General features: G+C 36.2%; 1 protein-coding gene across 1 annotated transcript in view; it reads left to right on the top strand.

Moving 5' to 3' along the window:
* Nucleotides 1–24,522, top strand: part of TTN (titin) — a 237,676-nt gene that overhangs the window by 121,101 nt on the left and 92,053 nt on the right. The window contains exons 161-197 of the mRNA XM_065750962.1: nucleotides 908–991; nucleotides 1,189–1,272; nucleotides 1,525–1,635; nucleotides 1,993–2,097; nucleotides 2,343–2,426; nucleotides 3,391–3,474; nucleotides 4,433–4,516; nucleotides 4,769–4,879; nucleotides 5,229–5,402; nucleotides 5,625–5,723; nucleotides 5,972–6,055; nucleotides 6,717–6,797; nucleotides 7,235–7,327; nucleotides 7,925–7,999; nucleotides 8,802–8,882; nucleotides 10,342–10,446; nucleotides 10,979–11,056; nucleotides 11,435–11,488; nucleotides 11,719–11,805; nucleotides 12,743–14,701; nucleotides 15,581–15,631; nucleotides 16,612–17,007; nucleotides 17,188–17,463; nucleotides 17,680–17,955; nucleotides 18,110–18,249; nucleotides 18,737–18,863; nucleotides 18,952–19,215; nucleotides 19,330–19,596; nucleotides 19,725–19,988; nucleotides 20,453–20,592; nucleotides 20,725–20,851; nucleotides 20,969–21,235; nucleotides 21,332–21,598; nucleotides 22,054–22,320; nucleotides 22,412–22,551; nucleotides 23,476–23,602; nucleotides 24,345–24,487. Of these exons, the coding sequence (XP_065607034.1) occupies nucleotides 908–991; nucleotides 1,189–1,272; nucleotides 1,525–1,635; nucleotides 1,993–2,097; nucleotides 2,343–2,426; nucleotides 3,391–3,474; nucleotides 4,433–4,516; nucleotides 4,769–4,879; nucleotides 5,229–5,402; nucleotides 5,625–5,723; nucleotides 5,972–6,055; nucleotides 6,717–6,797; nucleotides 7,235–7,327; nucleotides 7,925–7,999; nucleotides 8,802–8,882; nucleotides 10,342–10,446; nucleotides 10,979–11,056; nucleotides 11,435–11,488; nucleotides 11,719–11,805; nucleotides 12,743–14,701; nucleotides 15,581–15,631; nucleotides 16,612–17,007; nucleotides 17,188–17,463; nucleotides 17,680–17,955; nucleotides 18,110–18,249; nucleotides 18,737–18,863; nucleotides 18,952–19,215; nucleotides 19,330–19,596; nucleotides 19,725–19,988; nucleotides 20,453–20,592; nucleotides 20,725–20,851; nucleotides 20,969–21,235; nucleotides 21,332–21,598; nucleotides 22,054–22,320; nucleotides 22,412–22,551; nucleotides 23,476–23,602; nucleotides 24,345–24,487 (7,256 nt within the window). The remainder of the gene's footprint in view (nucleotides 1–907; nucleotides 992–1,188; nucleotides 1,273–1,524; nucleotides 1,636–1,992; nucleotides 2,098–2,342; nucleotides 2,427–3,390; nucleotides 3,475–4,432; nucleotides 4,517–4,768; nucleotides 4,880–5,228; nucleotides 5,403–5,624; nucleotides 5,724–5,971; nucleotides 6,056–6,716; nucleotides 6,798–7,234; nucleotides 7,328–7,924; nucleotides 8,000–8,801; nucleotides 8,883–10,341; nucleotides 10,447–10,978; nucleotides 11,057–11,434; nucleotides 11,489–11,718; nucleotides 11,806–12,742; nucleotides 14,702–15,580; nucleotides 15,632–16,611; nucleotides 17,008–17,187; nucleotides 17,464–17,679; nucleotides 17,956–18,109; nucleotides 18,250–18,736; nucleotides 18,864–18,951; nucleotides 19,216–19,329; nucleotides 19,597–19,724; nucleotides 19,989–20,452; nucleotides 20,593–20,724; nucleotides 20,852–20,968; nucleotides 21,236–21,331; nucleotides 21,599–22,053; nucleotides 22,321–22,411; nucleotides 22,552–23,475; nucleotides 23,603–24,344; nucleotides 24,488–24,522) is intronic.

The raw sequence follows: 24,522 nt of genomic DNA, 5'->3' as shown, positions 1-24,522 counted from the left end.
TTTATTTATTTTTTAATTTCAGGGTTATTTAGAAATCTCATTTAAATTGATCATCTACTTTTGAAATAAGTTATCTACCATGTTAGAGTCATATATAAAATGTGAATTGCAGTGCAAATGTGTCAAATGTATTTTCTCAACATATTCAGGATAAGAGATTTTCCAGTTGAACTACTAAAAAATTATTTGAGTAATATTAAAAACCTACACTGTAAATTGATGCAGTGCTGTACTGTTTTGCTTCTTTCAAAAAGACCCAAGCAAAGGCCATAGAAATATGTGTTCTTTGCTGTGAAATTCCCTCTAAATGCAACAAGAGTCTTCGTGTGAAATACTATTTCAGAGTGATGACAAGAAAAATATAAAATATTTCTAATCAATAAAAAATTACAAATATAAGAAGCATATAGAGTAATATTGAAATGACAAGTAAAAAGATGATGCAGAGCTGAAAGTTACCACATAAAAAATTTAAAAAATTGAAAATTAAACAGACGTTTAAAGAATAAAAGTAACAGAAGAAAAAAGAAAAGTAAAAAAAAACAGAAAAGCTGCTAAAAAAAGTTAATTTCAAAAAATTATTACATTTAGCCAAACAATCATGAGTTACATGCTACCGACATTCAAGCACAGTTGGACTCCACACATCAAGCTCAGATCAGCTCTTACAAGAACAGCGTAGACATTCCTATCTGTCTCAGAAACTGAAGCCAAACAGAGAATTCCCACCTCCTGCATGATGTATTTGACAGTCTTTGCATTCCATGTGTTTGAAGCAAAGCATCACAGTCAACTGACTACAGCCGCAGCACTTTCTCAGGAAAGACTGTGCATGCATGTTACTGGTTGTTTGTTTCACGTACCTCTGTACAAGCCACTAAATTAAATTATACTAATATCTTTAAAGTGCCAAGGGTGCCCAAGAAAGCTGTTCTGGAAGAGCCTATGCCTGTAGCAGTGCCGAAAAAGCCAGAACTGGCACCAGCCCGAGGTACATGTTGCCATGAACATTATTAACCTGAATCTTGCTGTGGAGTCTGTGTGTGCTTGTGTGAGAGAGTGAGAAGGGATGGGATTCATACCAGGTGGCCAGTTTGGTTACTTTCTTGAGCATGCCTTTGGTTTATGTTTCATTATTCGTCCTCCTTTATAATGTGTCAAATTGACTGTTACTGATATCTTTTAAAGCACCTGAAGTGCCCCGGAAGACTACTCGAGAAGAAAAAATACCTGTGGCCATTGCCAAAGCTCCAGAGCCTCCAGAAGCCAGAGGTACCCGACTTCATGGATAACCTGACAGAGAAGATACTTAATCTGCTTCTCTTGACCATTGTTCTACCCTCTCTTGGCCTGTCTTTGCTTTGAATCTCTTGAAATTGTGAATGTTGGGTGAGCTGTGCTGCAGTGAGTGTGAGGTTGTGGTCACACTTTTGTGGTGTTCAGTGTCTGCACTGCCCTAGTGTTTGCTCCTGTTTGTCCAATCTTTTCATCACTGTAAAATGAACCCCACTAATATCTTTGAAGTGCCTGTGATGCCAGAGGCAGAGGTCCCTGAAGAGGAAGAGGAGAAGGAAGCACTAGAAGAGGCAGTACCAGTGCCAGAGCCTGAAGAGCCAGAAGCTCCTCCGGCTGAAGGTATATGGTCGCATCCTGAAAGTGCCTGCCCTGCTCTCTGGGCTGATGCAGTGCTGGCTGCTCTTTGACCCTCTGCCCCTCGTGGGGAGGGATGTGAGCTGCATTTAAGCACTTTGTGTCTGTACATGCCTGTTTGGGCCTGTGGCAGAGGAGGGTGGGACTGGTCTGAGGCAAATGCCCTGCCATAAGCCCCTACTTAGCCTCTCTGCTGCAAGCAGTTCACCTGAAGGTGGAGTGGTTGGCTGAAGAAGACTCCCTGTAGCATGCCAGAGGCTTGGTTTTCTGCTTTGCTGCTCGCCATTAGGCTGTTTGCTGGTCTTTGTCCCTATCAATTAAAAGGAACTAATATCTTTAAAGTGCCTGAGGTGGTTGAGGAGGAGGGGCTAAAAGAAGAGGTTCCATTGATTGTTCCCAAGAAGCCTGTGCCTGTGCCCAAGAAACCGGAATCTCCTGATGCTAAAGGTATTTTTCATTGGAGATCTTCTTTTTATCTTAGTATCTTGATACTTTGCTGCTTCCCTTTATTGGAGTATGATTTTTTGTCTCCCCCCTCAGCCCTTCTGTGCCTCAAACTGCTTATGTGACTAACAGCCCTTAGAGGAATGTTACAGTTTTAGGAATATCTAAACTCTCTGACCTTGTCATCAGTTTTGTGATCTCTTCTATTTTCCAAACTATAACATTAAGTGGAAATAATATCTTTAAAGTGCTTAAGGCATCCAAGAAAGCTGTCCCACATGAGAAAGAGCCTGTTGCTGAACCCAAAAAAGAGGAACTGCCGCCAGGCAAAGGTATGTGTAATTGCTAATGTATCATCATAGAAAGAAATATTACACCCCACTTGAATTAAATTGAACTAAATTTATGCATTATGATCTGTGACGTATGTTAAAATATTGTGAAGAGCTATGTGGGGTGTAAAAAATGAGTCATGAAAGTTATGTCTAGATCCATTAAAAATTCTGACAACATTCTGATCTTTCTGGAAATTCTGGAGATCAAGATTTACAAAATGCTTAGTTTAAAGAGAACAGCATGCTGTTCTCTGAAGAATACCCTATAGATGAATCTTCAATGTACGACTCATAATGCTGCACGCTTAAATTTTTTTGTTATCATTATTCATTTGTGAATGTAACAGTATCAGCTCCCCACCTCTTTAAAAATGGGTAGTTAATGCTGGTAAACTGATGGTGGACTTCTTAGGCAAACACTGTATGTATTTGCTGATCATACAATTAGAACTTGAAAGGCCATTAATATGAGCCAAAACAGTGGAGGAGAAATAAACATTTCTATAGGTAATGAGATTTGCAAAGAAGACAGAAACTGTGGAAAACTGAAAAATTAAACAGACATGTAAAGAATAAAAGTAATAGAAAGAAAAAAAAGAAAACCTGCTAAATAAAATGTTAATTTCAAAAAATTATTACATTTAGCCAAACAATCATGAGTTACATGCTACCGACATTCAAGCACAGTTGGACTCCACACATCAAGCTCAGATCAGCTCTTACAAGAACAGCGTAGACATTCCTATCTGTCTCAGAAACTGAAGCCAAACAGAGAATTCCCACCTCCTGCATGATGTATTTGACAGTCTTTGCATTCCATGTGTTTGAAGCAAAGCATCACAGTCAACTGACTACAGCCGCAGCACTTTCTCAGGAAAGACTGTGCATGCATGTTACTGGTTGTTTGTTTCACGTACCTCTGTACAAGCCACTAAATTAAATTATACTAATATCTTTAAAGTGCCAAGGGTGCCCAAGAAAGCTGTTCTGGAAGAGCCTATGCCTGTAGCAGTGCCGAAAAAGCCAGAACTGGCACCAGCCCGAGGTACATGTTGCCATGAACATTATTAACCTGAATCTTGCTGCTGATTACCTGACATTTTTTCAGTACTGCACTGTGTGTGAGTTGGGAATTCAATTGCGTAGTTTTTATACACAACTCAAGGGATGTTTTGAATTTTTCATTACATTTTCATATTCTGAATTATCACTTACCAGAATTTTGATTTTTATGACCATAGCATTGTCAGAATAGTGCCAAACATTTGTCATCTTAAATTTACACAGCAAAGGTTTTCATAACTCCATGACTGTCTCAGTGGCTGTGTATCATAAGCACGAGTCTTTCAAAATCAAAAACCTATTTTTTCTTTTCAGAAAGGCATATATATGTCAGCAGTAGGAAGCAATATTTTTTAAGCACTAAAAGAATAATTGATGACTTCTAGAGAACATAATGGAGGAACGGTTTATAAAATCCAAGTGTGAGAGTTACTGCAGTGAGGGGAGAAGTGAAAGAAGAAAGCAGATACTTAAGATGAAAAAAACAACAGTAAATTCAAAGGTATAGACAATATGCAGAAACAGAGAGGGACAGAAATAGAGATGAATGAAAAACAACACGATCTGTGTTCCTCACCTAACCACCACCTGTGCCACTGAATGTAAGGCATCAGGAGTTTTATGAGGAATGACAGTAGCTAAGATATGGCTGAGGCTTTCCTAGGGTGCTAACAGGGCTGAAAGTTTCTCCTTGTGGGTGGGGAAGGCTGCTGAGTACCCAGAAGAGGATCCTAACTCACAGCTTGCCCTTGAATAACATAAATATAACCTAAACACAGACTCTCCGTGTCTGTGTGTGCTTGTGTGAGAGAGTGAGAAGGGATAGGATTCATACCAGGCGGCCAGTTTGGTTACTTTCTTGAGCATGCCTTTGGTTTATGTTTCATTATTCGTCCTCCTTTATAATGTGTCAAATTGACTGTTACTGATATCTTTTAAAGCACCTGAAGTGCCCCGGAAGACTACTCGAGAAGAAAAAATACCTGTGGCCATTGCCAAAGCTCCAGAGCCTCCAGAAGCCAGAGGTACCCGACTTCATGGATAACCTGACAGAGAAGATACTTAATCTGCTTCTCTTGACCATTGTTCTACCCTCTCTTGGCCTGTCTTTGCTTTGAATCTCTTGAAATTGTGAATGTTGGGTGAGCTGTGCTGCAGTGAGTGTGAGGTTGTGGTCACACTTTTGTGGTGTTCAGTGTCTGCACTGCCCTAGTGTTTGCTCCTGTTTGTCCAATCTTTTCATCACTGTAAAATGAACCCCACTAATATCTTTGAAGTGCCTGTGATGCCAGAGGCAGAGGTCCCTGAAGAGGAAGAGGAGGAGGAAGCACTAGAAGAGGCAGTACCAGTGCCAGAGCCTGAAGAGCCAGAAGCTCCTCCGGCTGAAGGTATATGGTCGCATCCTGAAAGTGCCTGCCCTGCTCTCTGGGCTGATGCAGTGCTGGCTGCTCTTCGCCCCTCGTGGGGAGGGATGTGAGCTGCATTTAAGCACTTTGTGTCTGTACATGCCTGTTTGGGCCTGTGGCAGAGGAGGGTGGGACTGGTCTGAGGCAAATGCCCTGCCATAAGCCCCTACTTAGCCTCTCTGCTGCAAGCAGTTCACCTGAAGGTGGAGTGGTTGGCTGAAGAAGACTCCCTGTAGCATGCCAGAGGCTTGGTTTTCTGCTTTGCTGCTCGCCATTAGGCTGTTTGCTGGTCTTTGTCCCTATCAATTAAAAGGAACTAATATCTTTAAAGTGCCTGAGGTGGTTGAGGAGGAGGGCCTAAAAGAAGAGGTTCCAGTGGTTGTTCCCAAGAAGCCTGTGCCTGTGCCCAAGAAGCCTGTGGCAGTGCCAACGAAACCTGAGCCTGTTCTCAGGAAACCAGAACCTGTGCCTGTTCTTAAGAAACGTGAAGTTCCTCCACTGAAAGGTATATACATAAGTGACATGGAGAATTCTTTTTTTTTTTTTAAATTCTCTCCTTACATTTTCTATTTTTTTTCAATGCCAATCACAGTGCTTACAGTGTGCAATGTCACAATACATTTTATTCTTCATGTTCTTAATCTCTTTCTCATTTGTAGCACTTTTCTGTATCTGTGCTTGAGTATGTTTCAATATTCACAAAAATTCAAATTAAATATCTTTAAAGCACCAGAAGTGGCAGAGATAGCTGTCCTAGACGAAAAAGTGACTCTTGAAACACCTAAAAAGATGGATTTCAAAAAATCAGAACATCCTCCAGCCAGAGGTATATATGTCTAAAAGGCACTTTCTTAGAATGTCTTTTCTGCTTCTCTGTCCTTTGTCTGTTACTGTCTGTGAAATGTGTCATTTGTTTCAACCTCGTTGACTTCCTGTTCAGAACATGAACACTCTTCTCTTGTTGTAGAAACTGTTAGTCACTTTTATTTTCTTTGTGTAAGTTGTCATTTTCTTTTTATGTTTCATACACACATTAATTTACATGTAAATAAAATGAATTAATATTTTTTAAAGTGCTCGAGGTACCTAAGAAAGTTGTCACAGAGGAGGAAGTACCTGTTGCTCTTCCTAGAATACCTGAACCACTACCCAGTGAAGGTATAGACCATCGTGGCTATTATTGTAAAGACAGTCGTTTTTACTGTTCATTCGAATGTGTGGTTTAAAAAGTAGAAAAGTTCTTTTTTCCATTTTCTTGTAATTTATTTGCTTCACATTTTAGAGTATACCAATTATGTGTTTACCTCCGCAATTGCAGTTTCATATGTGAAGTAAAATGTTACTTTAAAAGAAGCATTTTCACATTGGTCCTACATTGGATATTCTTAAAAATACACTTTCAGGCAATAATCAGTTCTCCCTAAATTAATGTTTCTTGAAACCTAAATGCTAGGTTACTATAATAGGTTACTACTTCTAGGTTACTTTAAATACAGTATTGCTGTTATAATCTTGAATTAACTGAGAACATTCAAGTTTTTATTTTCTCCAGTTATAATTAATGATTCATCCAAAATTTATTTTATTAAAACCATATGCAGAAAAAATACTATCCTTCATACAAACCTGAATTATACTTGCAGATAAAGGTTTTCTCAAAGAATGTATTAACTTCAAAGTTAGCAGTATGAACTGATACCGAGTAATTATTTATCCTAACATGTGTTTGTCTGCGTGTATTGGTGTAGCATTCTTTTTATTGACATCCGCAATTATCTTATCACTGGAATCTTACACCAGTTATCAATGTTCTTTAAAGAATATGAAATTGAAAAGGAAAGTGAGGCTGAAGAAACAGAAGAAATTTCTACAGAGGTAGAAGAAACTTTACCAGTTAAAGGTATATAGACTACCTAGAGGCTATCAGACAGCTTCCTCTTTCGTTACTGCACAGATTTTTCTTGCTCTGCTGTTTTTCCCAAATGTATGCTGTTGGTCTCCATGTATTTCCTTCTCTGTTACATGTTGCGAATGAATTCAGATCTCTTAATTTTTCTAGTGTAACATACAAAATATTTTAAGTGCTTTTACTTTGTTTTCTGTCAACTGGATTCTTCTTATCATCTGTTTTCCCGCCTTTGTCCTCATGTTATTAGCATGCTTTTTTTAAGTTGGCTTGAATGTTTGTGTAAGCTACAGAACAATAGCCTAAGATCAATGAGGTTTTTTTTTCATTAACTTAATTGGAAATGGAAAATGGTAATCTTTACATTTGCACTCTTCACATGCGTACCGTGGTAGTACATTTATTCTAAATATACCTAATGTTATTTAAAGCACCAGAACCTGAAAAGAAAATTCCTGAAAAGCGAAAGCCAGTAGCTCCTGCACCAACAGAAGATATTAAACTGGCAAAAGAACTACTTAAAGGTATAAGCATCTTAAGCCACCAATAACAGCGGGAATTCAGACATAATCCTTTTTAATTACACTGGTGAATCTTAAATATGCTTTAAAACTATTACTGGATTTTTTTCCTTCTCAATTATTACTCTAATGGTGAATCTCACTAATGCTAAATCTTAATGAATTTTCAGCATATTGTGGGGGGATTTTGTTTTTTTTTCTTAAACTTAACCGTATTTTACTAGTATTATGTTAAGTCATTTTGCATGCATTCTTTTCAATAATTCTGGAATACTTAAATATATTTTTAAAAATCTTTATAAAGTTAATACATTCTTCTATCCTTGACATAGTTCTTCTATTTTTAACATGTTCTTACAAATGAGAAGAGTCCCCAGCCATAAGTTGATGCTGCTGCTTTGTAAACATTGATTTCAAGTCAACTGCGCTTCACTTCATCAGACTTCTTCTAAACAGCTAATCAACCAGAATCTTACCTTTGTAGCTCTTGACTTTCTACTATGTCACTAATATTAACCAACTATATGGATTTTTGAGAAAGTTACTTCTTTTTGGAATCTAATTATATATATGATAAAATTCAAATAATTTTCTTTAAAGCTCCTGAAACAAAGAAGAAAGTGGTGGCAGCAAAACCTGTTGAGGCTCCACAGTTGGAACCCCCACCTGCTAAAGGTACCTACCTAATAGAAATATCTTAATTCACGGAGGTGTCTTTTGAACCAAGACTTATAGATTTCAGTATAGTCTTCTTTCATTTCTTCGGAAATATCAAACGGTGTCTTTGTTAGTTTATACTTCAAGAATGGACTCTAATCTTGAATAGATATATTCCGTGACCCATTTTTCCATTTCTGAGATGTAAAAAGATAATCACACAAGACTAAGGATGCTGTTTAAATCTAGATAGCATTGTTCAACCACAGTGGTTATTTGTATGAAATGTAATTTAATTTTGTGAAGAGATACTTCCAGAATTAGCTTATGAAAGGTGAATTGAGCAAAACACTGTATGTGTACTTTGCATATGTGTCCTTTGCATTTTTTTCATATGTACTAAGGTTCTAAGCAGCAGCATATAAACATATCTTCTTAACACTTCTTAAATTTAGAGATTGAACTGACTATGAATATCATAGTGCAGGTGAAGGTAGTGAAAGAGCTGAAAGCGTAACCATGATAGCTCTCTTTGAATACATAACTCTTACGGTTTTCTTAGACCATACTTCACTTTTGGTTTTTTTTTTTTTTGGTGTGTGTGAATATTTACTCTTGTGCATAGGCCTTGCATAGACCGCTATGAGCAAATTATATGGGAATTTGATGGAAACTATTGACTTCAATCTCAGCAGTTCTTTGCCTTAAATGTTCAGAAGTAGACCAGCACTTGATTTCTGTGTTTGGAGTGGTTAGTTGTTGTTTAGCTCTTCCTACTTGTATAAACCTGTAATAAAATCTGGAATAATATTCTTCTAAGTTCCTGGACTTGTAAAGAAACCTCGTAGAATAATTCCTGAAGTTACCCCTCCACCGAAAGAAGAAGTTGTTTTGAAAAGAGGTATAGTAATTTATAGTGATATAAAAACACTGCATACTAACATTGTTTAGTATGTTCTCATAAGTAATGTTGCTTTATGTGGTGTGGAAAATTACATGAGTAGTGTACTACTTGATGTGTGTCTGTTGTGGATTGAGTTTATAACTGAAGAGATAAAGCAAGGGGGCATAAAAAATTAGTAAAATCTAAAGGATCTGTGCTGAAAACAGTAGAATGCTGAAAATCTGGTTCACTGTTATAACTCTCTTCTGTTTTCTATACAAAATAGCCTATACAAAAGCTGTCAATTTTTCAGTATCTTCAGTTTATGAGCACCTATGTATTTTCCTGCTACTGTAGATTTTACTAAAAATCACACATGTGGCATTGTCTATTACGGTGTTCTTGGAAGTACTGCACTGCTCCCGAGGTCCAGTGCCACTATTGGACTTTGTTCTCCTTTCCTGCAGAGTCTAGAGCCTTCCAAGTTACTTTGTGCTCAAACCTTAAGAAAGAACTAGTATTTCCCATTCTCTTTGCAATACCGAATGATCATTCACGCCCATGTACCTTGTTTCTCACCTTCAAATTTTAGACAATCCAATAAATAACAGACGTTCAGTTTTTCAGATAAATCTCATTATATAACCAAAATACATATCTGACAGGACAAAAATAAATAAGCTGAAACACAGAAAAGATATAAATTAGAACTCTCCAAATACAATTGCAAATTATAGTTTTCTTTCCTGATGGAAATCAATAGGTATTTAATCAAGAATCCTTCATTTTATTCCTGAAAATCACCTGTAACTTCAGTTATTAATGCATAATTGTTTGATAATTCATCATTAAATTTTAATAGATGCACTTTTTCTTTCAGAAGAAAACAGAAGACTGACAGAAGTCATTTGAATGTTGTATATAGGCACTTATCTGCTAACTGAATCTTTATAGAATTAATCCAATATTCAGTCACCATAGATGCAAAGATACATTAAGAACTGTTCCTAACATGTATTGAAAAGCAAGCTTTAGGAAGCTGAAGTGATGTTATTTAATCTTTTAGAACATTCTGAATTTCATATTGGATATCTATAGATTAAAAATGACGTGAAATGCTGGTATTAACTAAACTACTAATGAATAGTGCATAAATAGATAATGTTATTTTATAATATATTATCTTCTATTATTCTCCTGAAATATGTACCTATCATGTCTTTTCCATGAAAGTTCTACGATAAGAAATTGTATTCATAGGCAGTTAACATCTTTCCTCTCAGAGTGATCTTACTTAAAGCTTCTTTTTGCTCTAGAGGACATTTAAAATGCTTTCAGAATTGCATCTTACTGTATATTTCATATGCCTATTTCTTCATTGTTGTTTATGTATGTTTAGGCTTTTTTCCTGCTCACTATCTATCTTACTCATTTGTTTACCTGTGCTTTAAAAACTGAAATTACTTTTCTTTTAAAGTTCTTAAAAAGAAACCAGAAGAGGAAGAACCTAAACTGGAGAAAGAACCAAAACCTGAAGTTAAACCAGTACCTACACCAGTAGAAAAAATTAAGAAACCTGAAGGTACTAGTTTACATTCAAATCTATGTGGTAGACAAGTCTGTGGAAAAAAAAAAAAAAATCAACAAAAATTTTAAATGTATTCTCTGAAATTCAGAGTTCCAACACTCTATATTCTAAGATTCAAATTTTAATAGATAGCTTTCATAAACATAACTGTGTGAATCAGAGCTTTGCTGGAAGCATATCTGAATTTGTCATACATGTTTGGATCTGAATTCTACATTGTGTAATTATTTGTCTGAGTGTAAAAGAGAAATTTACATATATTTTATAAAACTGATAAAAATATAACTGCAGTGGAATTGTTAATCCAAATGTCCTTTTAGTTAAGCTCTTGCAAATATATCTCGTTTTGTCCATTTTACTGTTTCTAATTTATTCAGATCCTAGCCTTAAAAATACATGCTCTCAAAACTTAAAAACACATCAAAATTTAAGTCTAAAAAGAATGAAAATTTTTAATTATATCGGAGAGAGAGGTATCTGGGGATTCAAAGTGTTTCAGTTTATCTTACAAAATAATTTTTTAAAGTCTCAGAAGTTCCTAAGAAGAAAGCTGAGATACCTGTCATAAAAAAGGAGGAGAAACACGTGCCTGAACCACCAAAAGGTACAGATTCTGTTTTCTTCATTGCAGCAACTAAATTTTATTGATTTCTGCATTTCAAGCTGAATTTAACTAATGCACTGTTGACATCCCTTCTGTCCATGACTGTTGGATACTTGTTAACCACTTTACATTCTTTGAGATTTCTTTGTCTTTGATTCTTCAGTGCTTGAAAGATCCATCTTTTTTTCTATTGTATCTTGCTTTAAAAGAGTTCATCTCAAGTAAATTTCTTGCTTGCTTGCTTGCAAAATCAGTTAAAAAAAATAAAGTCTGTCCTCCATTAACTCTGTCTTTCTTGTTGCTTGTAAATTTTATGTCCAGTGAGATTATAAAACATGTAAATTAACCTATTTGTAATTGTTGTGTTTGAAATGCCAGAAGCTAAGCAGGCAGCTATCTCAGTTCCTGGGCCTGAACCTAAACCTGCAGTAGGTAAGACTGCTTTAGTCATGAATACTAGTGCAAACTTACTTGTACATCTTTTCTTTTTCATTTAGAGATTTCTCTTTAAAATAACATTAAAAATACTTGTCAGCTTTAGTACTATAAAGACTAGAACTATCATAGACTCTGCAGAACATCTTAGAAAATGTTGTGCTTAAAAGAAAATTATTCATTGAAATAAATAAATGAGAACTCCTTTTTAATTTTTTTCCCCGTAGCATTAAAATCTCCGAAACCGGCAGCAGAACCAGCACCAGCTGTTACTATTGCACCAGTGACAACTCCTGTTGTTGGAAAGAAAGCAGGTATTGATGATAGTTCTACACTACTCATAGGGTTTTTCTCTATAAGATACCTGAAAACATAAAAGATAAAGACAATTGAGAGCTGTACAATCATGTTACTCATTAATTACCAGGCCATTTTAGATCCTTTCCTTTAGATCCTGATATCCTTTTTACTTTACACCTAATGTGAAGCTTGTCTCTGTGGAATACCACTGAGATGAATCCATGCTATCGTTTCTGAATTGTGAAATGTATGCTTGTTTTGTATTGTCCTACAATGAAATTTGTGTATTCTGTTTGTTCATTTATGTTGTTTATGTTCTGATGTATGAGATGTGAACTGCATCTTGAATTTTCTGTGTTATAAATGGAAGATTACACATTTCTTAATAATTCCTGCATTACTTGGTCTTGTGCTTTGTAATTTGTTATTGAAATGCTGAGGTAAATTGTCAGCAGTGTTAAGAACCAGCATATTGGTATTTTTATATGATACTCTTAGGACTCTGAGTCATACTTCACTATGAACAAATAGTTCTTTCTCTTCCTCAAAGCATTCCAAGTTGGAGATCCATCAGTAGAGCTCATGTAGATACCACTAACCCATCATTCAGAGGGCAATTGATTAGATGATGTAGTGGCACTACTATCCATTTTATATAGGTAACCAGATCCTAGAGAACTATTACATTTTCCAGCTTTTAACTTGGATTGAATTTAGATTGGCAAACTACTGGAATGATGCTCTGTACCATGGTAGTTTATTTTCTGTGCTGTTTGTACACGTCATTCTTACCATTTTTGTTTTGTTGTATAGTCTGTATTGTGTGAAGAAAAGTTGTTCTATGTTTACTTTATTTCAGGTATAGCTGGAAATTTTGTCTTAAAATATATTGTCCTTTATGCTTATTCTTTTGGATTTTAACTCTCTAAATTACCTGTGAAATCTTTGTAGCTGCAGAAAAACCTGATGCAACATCTTTACTAAAGCACAAAGGTAAAATATCCCCAGTGGAAGAAGTGAAGACTGAGTCAGTTGTATTAAAGAAGATATCAGTTGAGAAACATGCACATATAAAAGAGACAGTAAGTCCTAAGGAGACAGTTCTGGACATTCAGGTGGCAGAGCCATTTGAGTTAAAAACCTCACTGGAAACTGCTGATGGAATGCTAAAATTGGAGGAATATGAGCAGAAGCAAGTACCTCTTAAATATTTGGTGGTGGCTCCTGAAGGAGAGGAGCTAGAAATGATGCATTTAATTTCAAGGACTCCTACCCCTACAGGTGAGACAAGAGAATTTGCAATGGATCATGCTATTTGTGAAAAGAATGAATCACTATTAGCTGATGAGGAATTGCAATTGATCTATATATCATCTGAACACGAGGAAAGAGTTTCCAAAGAAGGAAAGGGGGGTGAAGCTAAATTGACTGTTCATGAGGAAGGTGCTATAGAGAGAGTCTCTGACAAGCTTAGGGTTCTTCAGGGAAGAGAACATGAAAAAGGAGAGAAAAATGAATCAACTTATGTACCTAGACTTATACCCAGAGAGCCTTTTGAGCCTAGAGATAATAAAAGATTTCTAAGAAATGACAGAAAACCAAACATCGCTTTGCAGCATGAAGAACCTCCCATTAAGGATAAAACCTCATTTGTAAAGATAATCACAGTAGCAGAAATATCTGATACTCCTCTGTTTACCAGTGAAGAAGAGAGAGGAGAATTTACTCTGGACAAATCAGAAATTCCTCTTGGAGAGTCCAAGAAGGACCATGATATGCAGAAGAGAACTCAACAGATAAAGAAATCTGATACCACTGTAGATGAAGTTCCTATGTATAAGATTCTTAATAAAGAAGCAAAGAAAGTTGAAATTACTCAAGGTGATAAGAAAGATGAGAAAAGGGACTTCATATCATCAGAACTACATCCCTTAGAGCTGTCTGATGAGACTACTGAACTAGCATTGAAAAAAGATGTTGACTTGGAACACTCTAGTGAAGAAAAGGTGGTTCCAAGAATAAAAGCTCACAGAGGCTTTGAGCAGTGTATTTTTAATTCACAAGTAGTGAAAATGAAAACAGTAGAAAATTATTCTGCAGAGGAAGGAGAACCCACTGATGTTCATTATGAGGAGGATTTAGAAACATTGTTGACTGAGAAAGTACTACTAAGTGATAAAAAACCAGGCAGAAGGATTATATCAGAGAAGAAAGACAAGACTATTTTCAGCACCCACTTAAAAAAAGGCAAATTTAGACAGTCAGATGCCCCTGAAGAGCTGCCCATGGAAAAACAAGAATTTGATACAGTGATTATAGGTGAAGGAATGGAAAGTGAAGTTTCCATAGGAGAAAATGAAAAGGGAGTTGGAGGTGAAATAGCTAACATAAATGAGTCAGCAGAGAAATTTCCTATTCAGACACCAAGGAGTCAAGATAAAAAACTATTTCAAAAGCTTTGTACCACTCAGGACGAAAGTGAAAAAGCTCCAGGTGTCAAAAGTTGCAGAATTAAAACTGAAGAAAAGAAAGCTCCTTTTACTGTGGAAAAAGTAAAGCTTTCAGGAAGAGTGCTTCAAGAGGTTGAAGGTATATCAGATGAAAAACCATCAGCTGAAAATGATATTCAAAAAAGCATGTCTGTTACCAGGAAAAAAGAGAAGGAAGCAGTTCCAGGCAAAATACCATCAGGTAAAGAAATCCCTGCAAGTGCAGAAATCACCTACTCCTCTAGCATAGGTAAGATAATCACTCCCAAGAAAATGGAAGGAGAGAAAGAGTACTGGAAATCAAAACCTGCTCATGTGAGTGAGCAGGCCAATAGCCTTTTGAGTGATGACAAAAATTTGGATGCATCTGGAGAATCACATCAAGTTCTGGAGATTCCTGCTAAGTCTCATGCAAAGAGAGGTGAGGAGGACTACTGCCAAATCCTTCCACAAAGTGCTTGTACTATTTGCTTCAAGAGAAAGCACCATTTGCCATTGTGATGTTTGTTCTTTAACATCATTCACATTTCCATCTGCTCTATTGGCCTTCAGCCACCCTTTACATGTCTGTCTTACCTGTGTGTACGTATATCTGTGCAGTATATGTTCATTGTCTGGACATTGTTGCGTGCCATTGTATTCTCAGAAATACTTTCACATTTTCTTTAGCATTCATTTTTTCATCCACTGCAATAAAAACTGTCCTGCATTTCATTCATATCATTCTGACATGAGAAGTGTATATTGTATTTTCTTTCACAAATCATGATAAGAAGCAGCATAGTGTGGCAAATATTTTATGAAGTTTTAGATTAGTCATCACAGGTTGAAGAAGTTATGGAACATCCCTCAGTTGTGAGGACATAACATTGCCCTGAACTGTATTTAATTTATACAACTTATATTTTTGTTGTCTCCATTAGTGTGTGCTTTTTCTCAAATAACGCATAATCTGTAATAGATACTTCAGCTGTTTTGATTGACAGGTGGGTAATTATCAAGACCAAGTGACAAGTTAGGGAATGGCAGAATTTTACAGGACAGTAAATTGAGGCATTGGGATCTACTAATAAGCCTTTTGGTCTCCAGTGCTGAATATATGTCTTTACCATCCTTCAAGATATTGAATTTACCATTCAGATATAGACAGCATAAATACATGTCTATAACTTCCTCCTCTTCCTATATATATTTAACAAAAGGAGGATAAAATATTATTTGTAAAAAGAAATGTTTGTCTTAATTTTAATACGTATGTTTATTTAACTCCACTCCTAATAATATTGCTGTTCTGCTTCAGAGGCCAAACCAACAAAAGAAGAAACTCCAAAGGGTATCAGCCCAGTCAAAGGTAAGAATGATTACTAAATGGCTAAGATTGGGTTATTTTACAATCCTGAACTCAAATTACAAATCATTCCTTCAGCAAAAGAAAATCACTATTCAGCAATCTTCTAAATTAGACTACTCAGCAAAGAGTTTTATAGTGTGTTGGAAGATCTGTTGTTTTTGCCTAAGCAATAGTAGTTAGTAAGCACACTTTCAATGAAAATGTCTTTAAAATTTCAGCTGATTCAGCCATTGATGGAGAATGACAGTTAACCTTTGCATTCTTTTCTGAATAGATGAACATATCAGAATACTAGACAGAAACAGACTTGGTTATGGCATGAATGTAGTTAGAGACTGCACAGCCTTTCAGCAAAACTATATCCTGTGAGCAAGGTTATACATTTACTTTCTGGGCACAACTAGCCCATTGGGAGCTACTTAAACCCCTTTGATTTTTGTACAAATCAGATAATTATGAAGTTTAAACCCATTATGGCATGAATGTAGTTAGAGACTGCACAGCCTTTCAGCAAAACTATATCCTGTGAGCAAGGTTATACATTTACTTTCTGGGCACAACTAGCCCATTGAGAGCTACTTAAACCCCTTTGATTTTTGTACAAATCAGATAATTATGAAGTTTAAACCCATTTTCTCTCAAAATAACTGTGCCTTCAAATTCAGTACATAGATGTATGATTCTGTTTTTCCATGTTTTGATCTCAGTAGATGAGCTTTGGTGAGCAAATCTGTGAAATGTGGTAGTACATCACGGTCAGCAAATTTGTACTAGTACAGTCACAGCTTTTTCAGTTAACTCAAAAATTTAGCACAAATTACTAGCTCTATTGAAATTCCATTAAATACACAGGGTCCTACAACACTGTGAAATGCATCAGTGAATCAGGTGAATCAGAAACCAGTTCCAGTTTGGCATTGCAGGAAGCTTACAAGAAAAGTAAATTAAAACAATTATTTATTTCTGAATCTGAATTACAGCCAAGAAGACACCTTCACCTGCAGATGCAGAAAGAAGGAAGCTCAGGCCAGGTAGTGGTGGTGAAAAACCTCCTGAGGAGCCTCCATTCACTTATCAACTCAAGGCTGTGCCACTGAAGTTTGTCAAGGAGATGAAAGATATAGTGCTGAAAGAAGCAGAATCTGTTGGGTCTTCTGCAATCTTTGAAGTCCTTATTTCACCATCCACTGCAATTACCAGCTGGATGAAAGATGGAAGTAATATCCGAGAAAGCCCAAAGCATAAGTTTATTGCTGATGGCAAAGATAGGAAACTGCATATCATTGATGTTCAGCTTTCAGATGCTGGTGAATATACTTGTGTATTACGACTAGGGAACAAAGAGAAGACCTCTACTGCCAAACTCATTGTTGAAGGTAATCCCATTTCAGATCTGACAGTAATTTAAAGACTAACTTCTACTAAAGCTTATGAATCTACGGTGATAAATGCATGTTTTAGTTTTTATCAATAACTACAACGTTTGATTTAGTATGTAAAACATTCTTCATCGTGCCATACAATTGACACAAATCAAAATAATGTGTTTCCCTCAGAACTCCCAGTACGGTTCGTAAAAACACTTGAAGAAGAAGTCACTGTGATTAAAGGTCAGCCACTATACTTGACCTGTGAGCTTAATAAAGAAAGAAGTGTGGTCTGGAGAAGAGATGGGAAGATCATCAAAGACAAGCCTGGGAAATTTGCTCTGGGTATTATTGGTTTGTCGCATTCCCTTACCATCACTGATTCAGATGATTCTGATGCTGGCACCTACACTGTTACTGTGGAAGACACTGAGCTCTCATGCTCATCATGTGTTAAGGTAGTAGGTAAGCAATCAAAATCATCTTCTTTCTCTATGGTTATTTTGAAATTAGTATTTTCCCTCTAGCATTATAATATAAACTTGTAGGTAGAGTTTCTACTGCTATTAAATGCTTGCTGTAATATAAATTCATTTAAGTTCTCTTTCTTCTGCTTATGATCCCCTTATTTGTATTAAAAAACTGTTAACCTGTATTTCTGTGCAACTTCTTGTAATGCAGAAGTGATAAGAGACTGGCTAGTAAAACCTATAAGAGACCAGCATGTAAAGCCAAAAGGAACAGCTACTTTTACCTGTGACATTGTCAAGGATACACCAAACATTAAATGGTTTAAAGGAGATGAGGAAATTCCAGCTGAGCCAACTGACAAGACAGAAATCTTGAAGGAAGGAAATAAAATTTTCCTGAAAATTAAGAATGCTGGCCCTGCTGATATTGGAGAATATTCAGTGGAAGTTGAAGGACGCAGATACCCAGCTAAACTGACCCTTGGGGGTAAGAAATCTTATATTTTCAATGTTTAATCATTTCATATGTCAAAAATTCTAAACATCTCTAAAAGAAAAAACATAAAAATGGTCACCTGAGTTCCTATAAAGCTCTGTCAGAAATTGACTTAATTACTTATATGCTAATTTGTGCATTCTAGAACGTGAAGTTGAACTTCTGAAGCCATTAGAGGATGTTACAGTTTACGAGAAAGAAACAGCAAACTTTGATACAGAAATATCTGAAGAAGATATTGCTGGTGAATGGAAGCTGAAAGGTGAAATCCTGCGACCCTCACCTGTAAGCATCCTTCAATTTAACAACATAGCATACTTAAACACTATGAACAGGTTCCCTTACGTCTTTATGGTAAAACTTGCAGATATGTCACTCTTAACTCAGTCCAGAATGTAGAATGACTAAATATTTTGGTGATTAAAAAAACCGTGGTTCTCAAATTAAGTACTGTATACCTTAAGGCTATCTATTGAACTGCTTTATTTTCTCAAAAGATAATGACCCTTTATTCAGACAGCAATAGAAATAACCTATTTAAATCACCGTTAACAGTATATTTAAAAGAAGGGTGGAGGACTGAAGAATCGCACTCTATTTTTTTATTATTATTATTATTATCATTTTTTTGTAAAAGTGTTAATTTTACTGCAGAAATAATTCCAGTCTTTCTGTCTCTACTGCATATCAAATTTTTATAGAATTTCTTTATTAAAAATGTCTATCAGTACTGAATTTGCATAACATTTATGGAAATCTGTCATCCCTGCAGACATGTGAAATCAAAGCTGAAGGAGGAAAACGCTTCCTAACTTTGCACAAAGTCAAGTTAGAGCAAGCTGGTGAAGTTCTTTACCAAGCGCTTAATGCAGTTACTACAGCTATCCTGACAGTGAAAGGTACAATGTGCTGTGAAATGAAAAACAGTATCAACTTAAAAAGACATCTGAGCATAGATACAAATAATGTGTTCTGTTTTGTTTCTAGAAATTGAACTGGACTTCGCTGTTCCCCTAAAAGATGTCACTGTCCCTGAGAAACGACAAGCAAGATTTGAATGTGTCCTTACCAGAGAAGCCAATGTTATATGGTCTAAAGGCACTGATATACTGAAGGTTGGAGACAAATTTGACATCATTGCAGATGGAAAGAAGCATATTCTTGTAATCAATGATTCTCAGTTTGATGATGAGGGAGAATACACTGCTGAAGTTGAAGGCAAGAAGAGCACAGCAAGGCTGTTTGTTGAAGGCAAGTACCTTATGAACAAAATGTTTCGAAAATATGTGTAGGTGTATATTTTAGAACCATATTAGCTTTTTTTTTTCTGGTGGTACTTACACATGCTTTATTTTTATACTACAGGTGTGAGGCTGAAGTTCATCTCACCTCTACAGGATCAAACAGTGAAAGAGGGAGAAACAGCTCACTTTCAGTTTGAGATTTCTCATGAAGACATGCCAGTGAAATGGTTCAAAAATGATAAGAGACTCCACACAAGCAGAACTGTTTTTATTACTTCAGAAGGAAAAGTTCATAAACTAGAAATGAGAGAAGTAACACTTGATGATATCTCTGAAATAAAAGCTGTAGTCAAGGATATGAACACACAAGCAAACCTCAAAGTCTTAGGTAATTGCTTAAATATGCTACTTAAAATACACTATACTATAACCCTAAACAATGTTTTTAAGTAGAGTGGCAAAATAATACATTTGTATCACTAATTTAATATTTCATATCCAAAATCCCTTTTGTAGAGGCTGATCCATACTTCACTGTGAAATTGCAAGACTACAGCGCTGTGGAGAAAGATGATGTTATTCTGGAATGTGAGCTTAGTAAAGATGTCCCAGTAAAATGGTACAAAGATGGTGAAGAACTAGTTGCTTCAAGCAGAATTTCCATAAAAACAGATGGCTTGCGTCGTATCCTAACAATCAAGAAGGCTGTAGAGAGTGACAAGGGTGTTTATGAGTGTAGCTGTGGAACAGACAAGACAAATTGTAACATTGGCATTGAGCGTAAGTCATCATACCTTGGCTAAGGGAAAGTACTGAAGCCCTTGTAAATCAGAGTTGATATAAAGAAATAGTTAAATAGTTCAAAATATGTAAATTAACAATTACCAAGTATATTAGCAAGAAGACACAATATATGTATAAAAGACTGTTGTAAATACGGTGATTTTCATTTTTCTTCTGTACATTTTCAGTCCAGGAAAAAAAAAAAACAGCTTAATTAAATGTAGCATATTTAACTTAATTACAAAGAAAAATTTTCTTGATGAAAATAACTAGACTTTCAGACATATTGTAGGGAGAGGTTGTAGACTGCCCCACCTTGGATTTTTTAAGAAATCACATTTATCAGTAGTTGTATTTCAATTCCCTAAAGAAAGGATAAGGAGAGAGTTTCGAGTCTCTTCAGTCCTACATTTTATATGATATAGAATGAGTAAGATGATGTGAACTTTCTTTCCTTTTAGCTCGCTTAATTAAAGTGGAGCGTCCACTGTATGGAGTGGAAGTATTTGTTGGTGAAACAGCGCGTTTTGAAATTGAGATTTCTGAGCCTGATGTCCATCCCATATGGAAACTAAAGGGAGAGACCCTAACACCTTCGCCTGTGAGACTGCTGCTTTATTTTTAGACCATAATTTACACATACTTGTAAAAACATACTTGATAATAATGTTTGCCAAGTAGTTTCTTAGAAGCTCTACCTATATTTCAGGGGTTCTTTTTTCTTTATTACCAGGAGTGTGAAATCATTGAAGATGGGAAGAAGCATATTCTCATCCTTCATAACTGCAGACTGGATATGACTGGAGAAGTGTCTTTCCAAGCTGCTAATGCTAAAAGTGCTGCCAATCTGAAAGTGAAAGGTACAGCTTGTCCTCTGCGCATCTTCTTGTGGGTCTCAGGGAACTAGAACTAATCTAATAACAGAAGTTTCTATATAAATCTATTGCTGAACTGAAAGTGCTCTTCTTTGATTTCAGAATTGCCTCTCATCTTTATTACTCCACTAAGTGATGTGAAGGTCTTTGAGAAGGATGAAGCCAAGTTTGAATGTGAAGTGTCCAGAGAGCCCAAGACTTTCCGCTGGTTAAAAGGAACACAGGAGATCACTCCTGATGAAAGATTTGAAATAATTTCTGATGGAACAAAACATGCTCTGATTATTAAATCTGTTGCATTTGATGATGAGGCTAAATACATGTTTGAAGCTGAAGATAAAAGAACAAGTGCCAAGCTAATTATTGAAGGTTTGTCTGCCTTTCTAGGAAAGAGTTGTTCCACAGTTGTCCTGGAACCGTTTTTATTCATAGTATTTTTATTAATGAAATATTTTGTTGACATAGGTATCCGCCTGAATTTCATTACTCCTCTGAAGGATGTAACAAAAAAGGAGCGAGAAACTGCAGTTTTCACAGTGGAACTCTCACATGAAAATATCCCTGTTGTTTGGTTCAAGAATGACCAACGATTACATACCAGTAAAGTGGTTTCTATGACAGATGATGGGAAATTTCATACACTCACAATCAAGGATCTTACTATTGATGATACTTCTCAGATTAGGGTGGAAGCTATGGGCAAATCCTCAGAAGCTAAACTCACTGTTCTGGGTAAGCATACCCAAAAAGGATTTATATGATATATTATGATCAGAAGAGTCTTACTAATGAAAAATCAGAAGGTCTTGGAATTTGTGTCATTTGGCAGAGGTTGGGTCTTTTTTTCTTTTTGTCTTACCTAAACGTATTTTATGGTGGTTTACAATTTGTTTGTCTTCCCCTGGTCTCAATTTACCCATTCACAAAGAATAATTAAAATCACTTTGAATGTTCATCCAGATGTGGCAAAATTAGCTATAAAATACTACTTACGGTGCTCTGAAGCTCGTAAAAGGAGTGAAATCATTTTGTCAGTAGTATAAGACACTGAAATGCTTCTTAGACATTTATTCTCTCTTTTTGCAACAGAGTTATGCAATAATAATTAGGACAATATTTAATTGTGCTTCCAAGGCATAAACAAGAAATGTGTTAACAGTAAGAACTCATTGTCTTTTTACTTGCAGAGGGAGACCCTTACTTCACTGGGAAGCTTCAGGATTACACAGCTGTAGAGAAAGATGAAGTGATTTTACAATGTGAAATCAGCAAAGCAGATGCCCCAGTGAAGTGGATGAAGGATGGCAAACCAATTACTCCATCAAAGAATGTTGTTATTAAGGCTGATGGTAAAAAGAGGATACTTATACTCAAGAAAGCTTTGAAGAAAGACATTGGACAATATACTTGTGATTGTGGTACCGATCAAACTTCTGCTAATCTGAATATTGAAGGTAGGGCTGAATTGCATTGTCCAAGAAGTCTTCTGGGATCCATTAGAGAACGAGGGAATCAATGTTTTTTTTTTTTTCTCCCACTCCCCAGACAGAGATATTGAAATTATACGTCCACTATACAGTGTGGAGGTGATTGAGACAGAGACTGCCCGTTTTGATATTGAAATATCTGAGGAAGGCATCCATGGCAATTGGAAACTAAAAGGAGAACCCCTGACTGAATCACCTGTAAGCATATATTTTAGGTTCTTTCTTATATGTGATTTAACCATTTGCATGTAGCTGGACTGTGAGAGAGAAGCATGCAGTTGGAGAAATTAAGTGAAAATGCATTCAACTTTCAGTAAGGGTAACTATTGCAAAAATGGTGTGATTTTCAGTAATAACTTTAAAAATGTAGCAGAAATACAGTACATAATCAATTATTTTACATAAATACACTGTCTATTGCCAATTCCTAACAATCAAAATACAAAGACCTCATGGAATTCAGTTAAACATAATAGAATTTGAAAATAGAAATTTTAGATTCTGTGGGTTTGTTTATTTGTTTATTTTGAGTTAAGTTTGTTTAAAATAGATGTAGATCCCATTTTCAAACTCTTCACTATTGCTATGGCAGATAAAATGTGTTTAAAATGATATATGGCTTAATTAAATATTATTAATTCCTCACTGGTGGGATCTGCAAATTTAAGAAGCAGATCAATCATGACAAGAAATAATTTGGCAATGTTTAATGTTCCAATGCTGATATGAATAATGCACAAATATCAAAAGTTCCACGAAAATAAGTGCCTGGATGGAAGACTCTTCTCAAGAAAAGAACACAAAACAAGCTTACCTTACCATTTTCTCTCTGGCCTTCTGATTGGTCTGCATATTAATATATCGGCTAATCCATTAGCACATACTTGCCACCCTAATGAATACATTGCCTCTTGCACTTTCTTTCTAGATAGTACTAGAAAGGAGGAAAGGAAAGGGTGCAGACCATGAATTGATGTTTATAGAATATATCAGGGGCAGCGAGCCTTAGTTTTCTGATTGTAGGAGAACATAACAGATGACTCTGAGGAGAAGTATGGGCTGTTCTGCTGAGAATCACAAAAAAGGTACTGATAAAAAATTGCTTCACTTTTCTTTTTGAAGGACTGTGAAATCAAGGAGGAAGGCAAAAAGCACTTTCTTACACTGTACAATGTACGTTTAGATCAGGCTGGTGGAGTAGATTTCCAAGCAGCAAATGCCAAATCTGGTGCTCACCTTCGAGTGAAACGTAAGTGTCACGTAAATTACTTACATGAAAACAACATACTCAATACTTCTCATGTGTGAGTGAACATATCTTTGTATTGTGCTCCACTCAAGGCAATTATTTCCAGATCAGCAACTCAAGGTTTAATTACTCAAGCTATGTTTGTATGTTTTAATTAAAGAATTCATTTATTCATTTATTGTAATGTATATATTTTATTCATGAAGGAGAAGAGAAAGTAAGGAGATGGCCTTGAATGCTTCTCCGTTATCTGGCATCATATGTAGTTACGAAATCAAAGTATCACAGCAAAGGCTTTACAGCATTAAAATATCATGTTAACCTGAGAGGATGGGATCACAGTGATATTTGGGGATAGGGTTAAGATCGTGATGGACAGGGACAGACCACATGGTTGAAGACCACTTGTTTCCTACTCCAATCCTTGCCCTCGCTATTTTGGAAATCACATGCCTTATCTAGCAAGAGGCATGCAAGGCTTGGAAGAGAGACAGATGCACAGCAACTTTCCTGCTGACCTTGTTCAATTTAAAGAAGCGTGCTCTGCAAATAGGAAATTTTTGGTCACTAGCCCTTCCCCTAAAAACTCAGGGTGGCCCCTTCTATTTAGAGAATTACAAGAGCGGCACTGCAATGTCTGTCTCTCTTGAGGGAAGCCACCATGGAGATTAGTATATAAGGGCAGCAGTTCTTTCTTGGGTAGAAGTGACTAATCTGAAAATGATGTCGTCTTCTTACCAAGCTCGAGTAATAGGCTTGCTGAGACCTCTCAAGGATGTAACAGTGACAGCTGGGGAATCTGCAACTTTTGATTGTGAACTCTCTTATGAGGGAATCCCAGTAGAGTGGTACCTTCAAGGAAAGAAACTGGAGCCCAGTGATAAGGTAAGGAGACTGTACTTTATTTTCCCTCATGTTTC

Source organism: Cyrtonyx montezumae, unplaced genomic scaffold (genome assembly GCF_038088225.1).
Source record: "Cyrtonyx montezumae isolate F1298 unplaced genomic scaffold, pur_monq_1.0 scaffold_7, whole genome shotgun sequence".
Classification (NCBI taxonomy): Eukaryota; Metazoa; Chordata; class Aves; order Galliformes; family Odontophoridae; genus Cyrtonyx; species Cyrtonyx montezumae.
The sequence above is the reverse complement of the archived record's forward strand: the minus strand, read 5'-3'. Positions and strand labels throughout refer to the sequence as shown.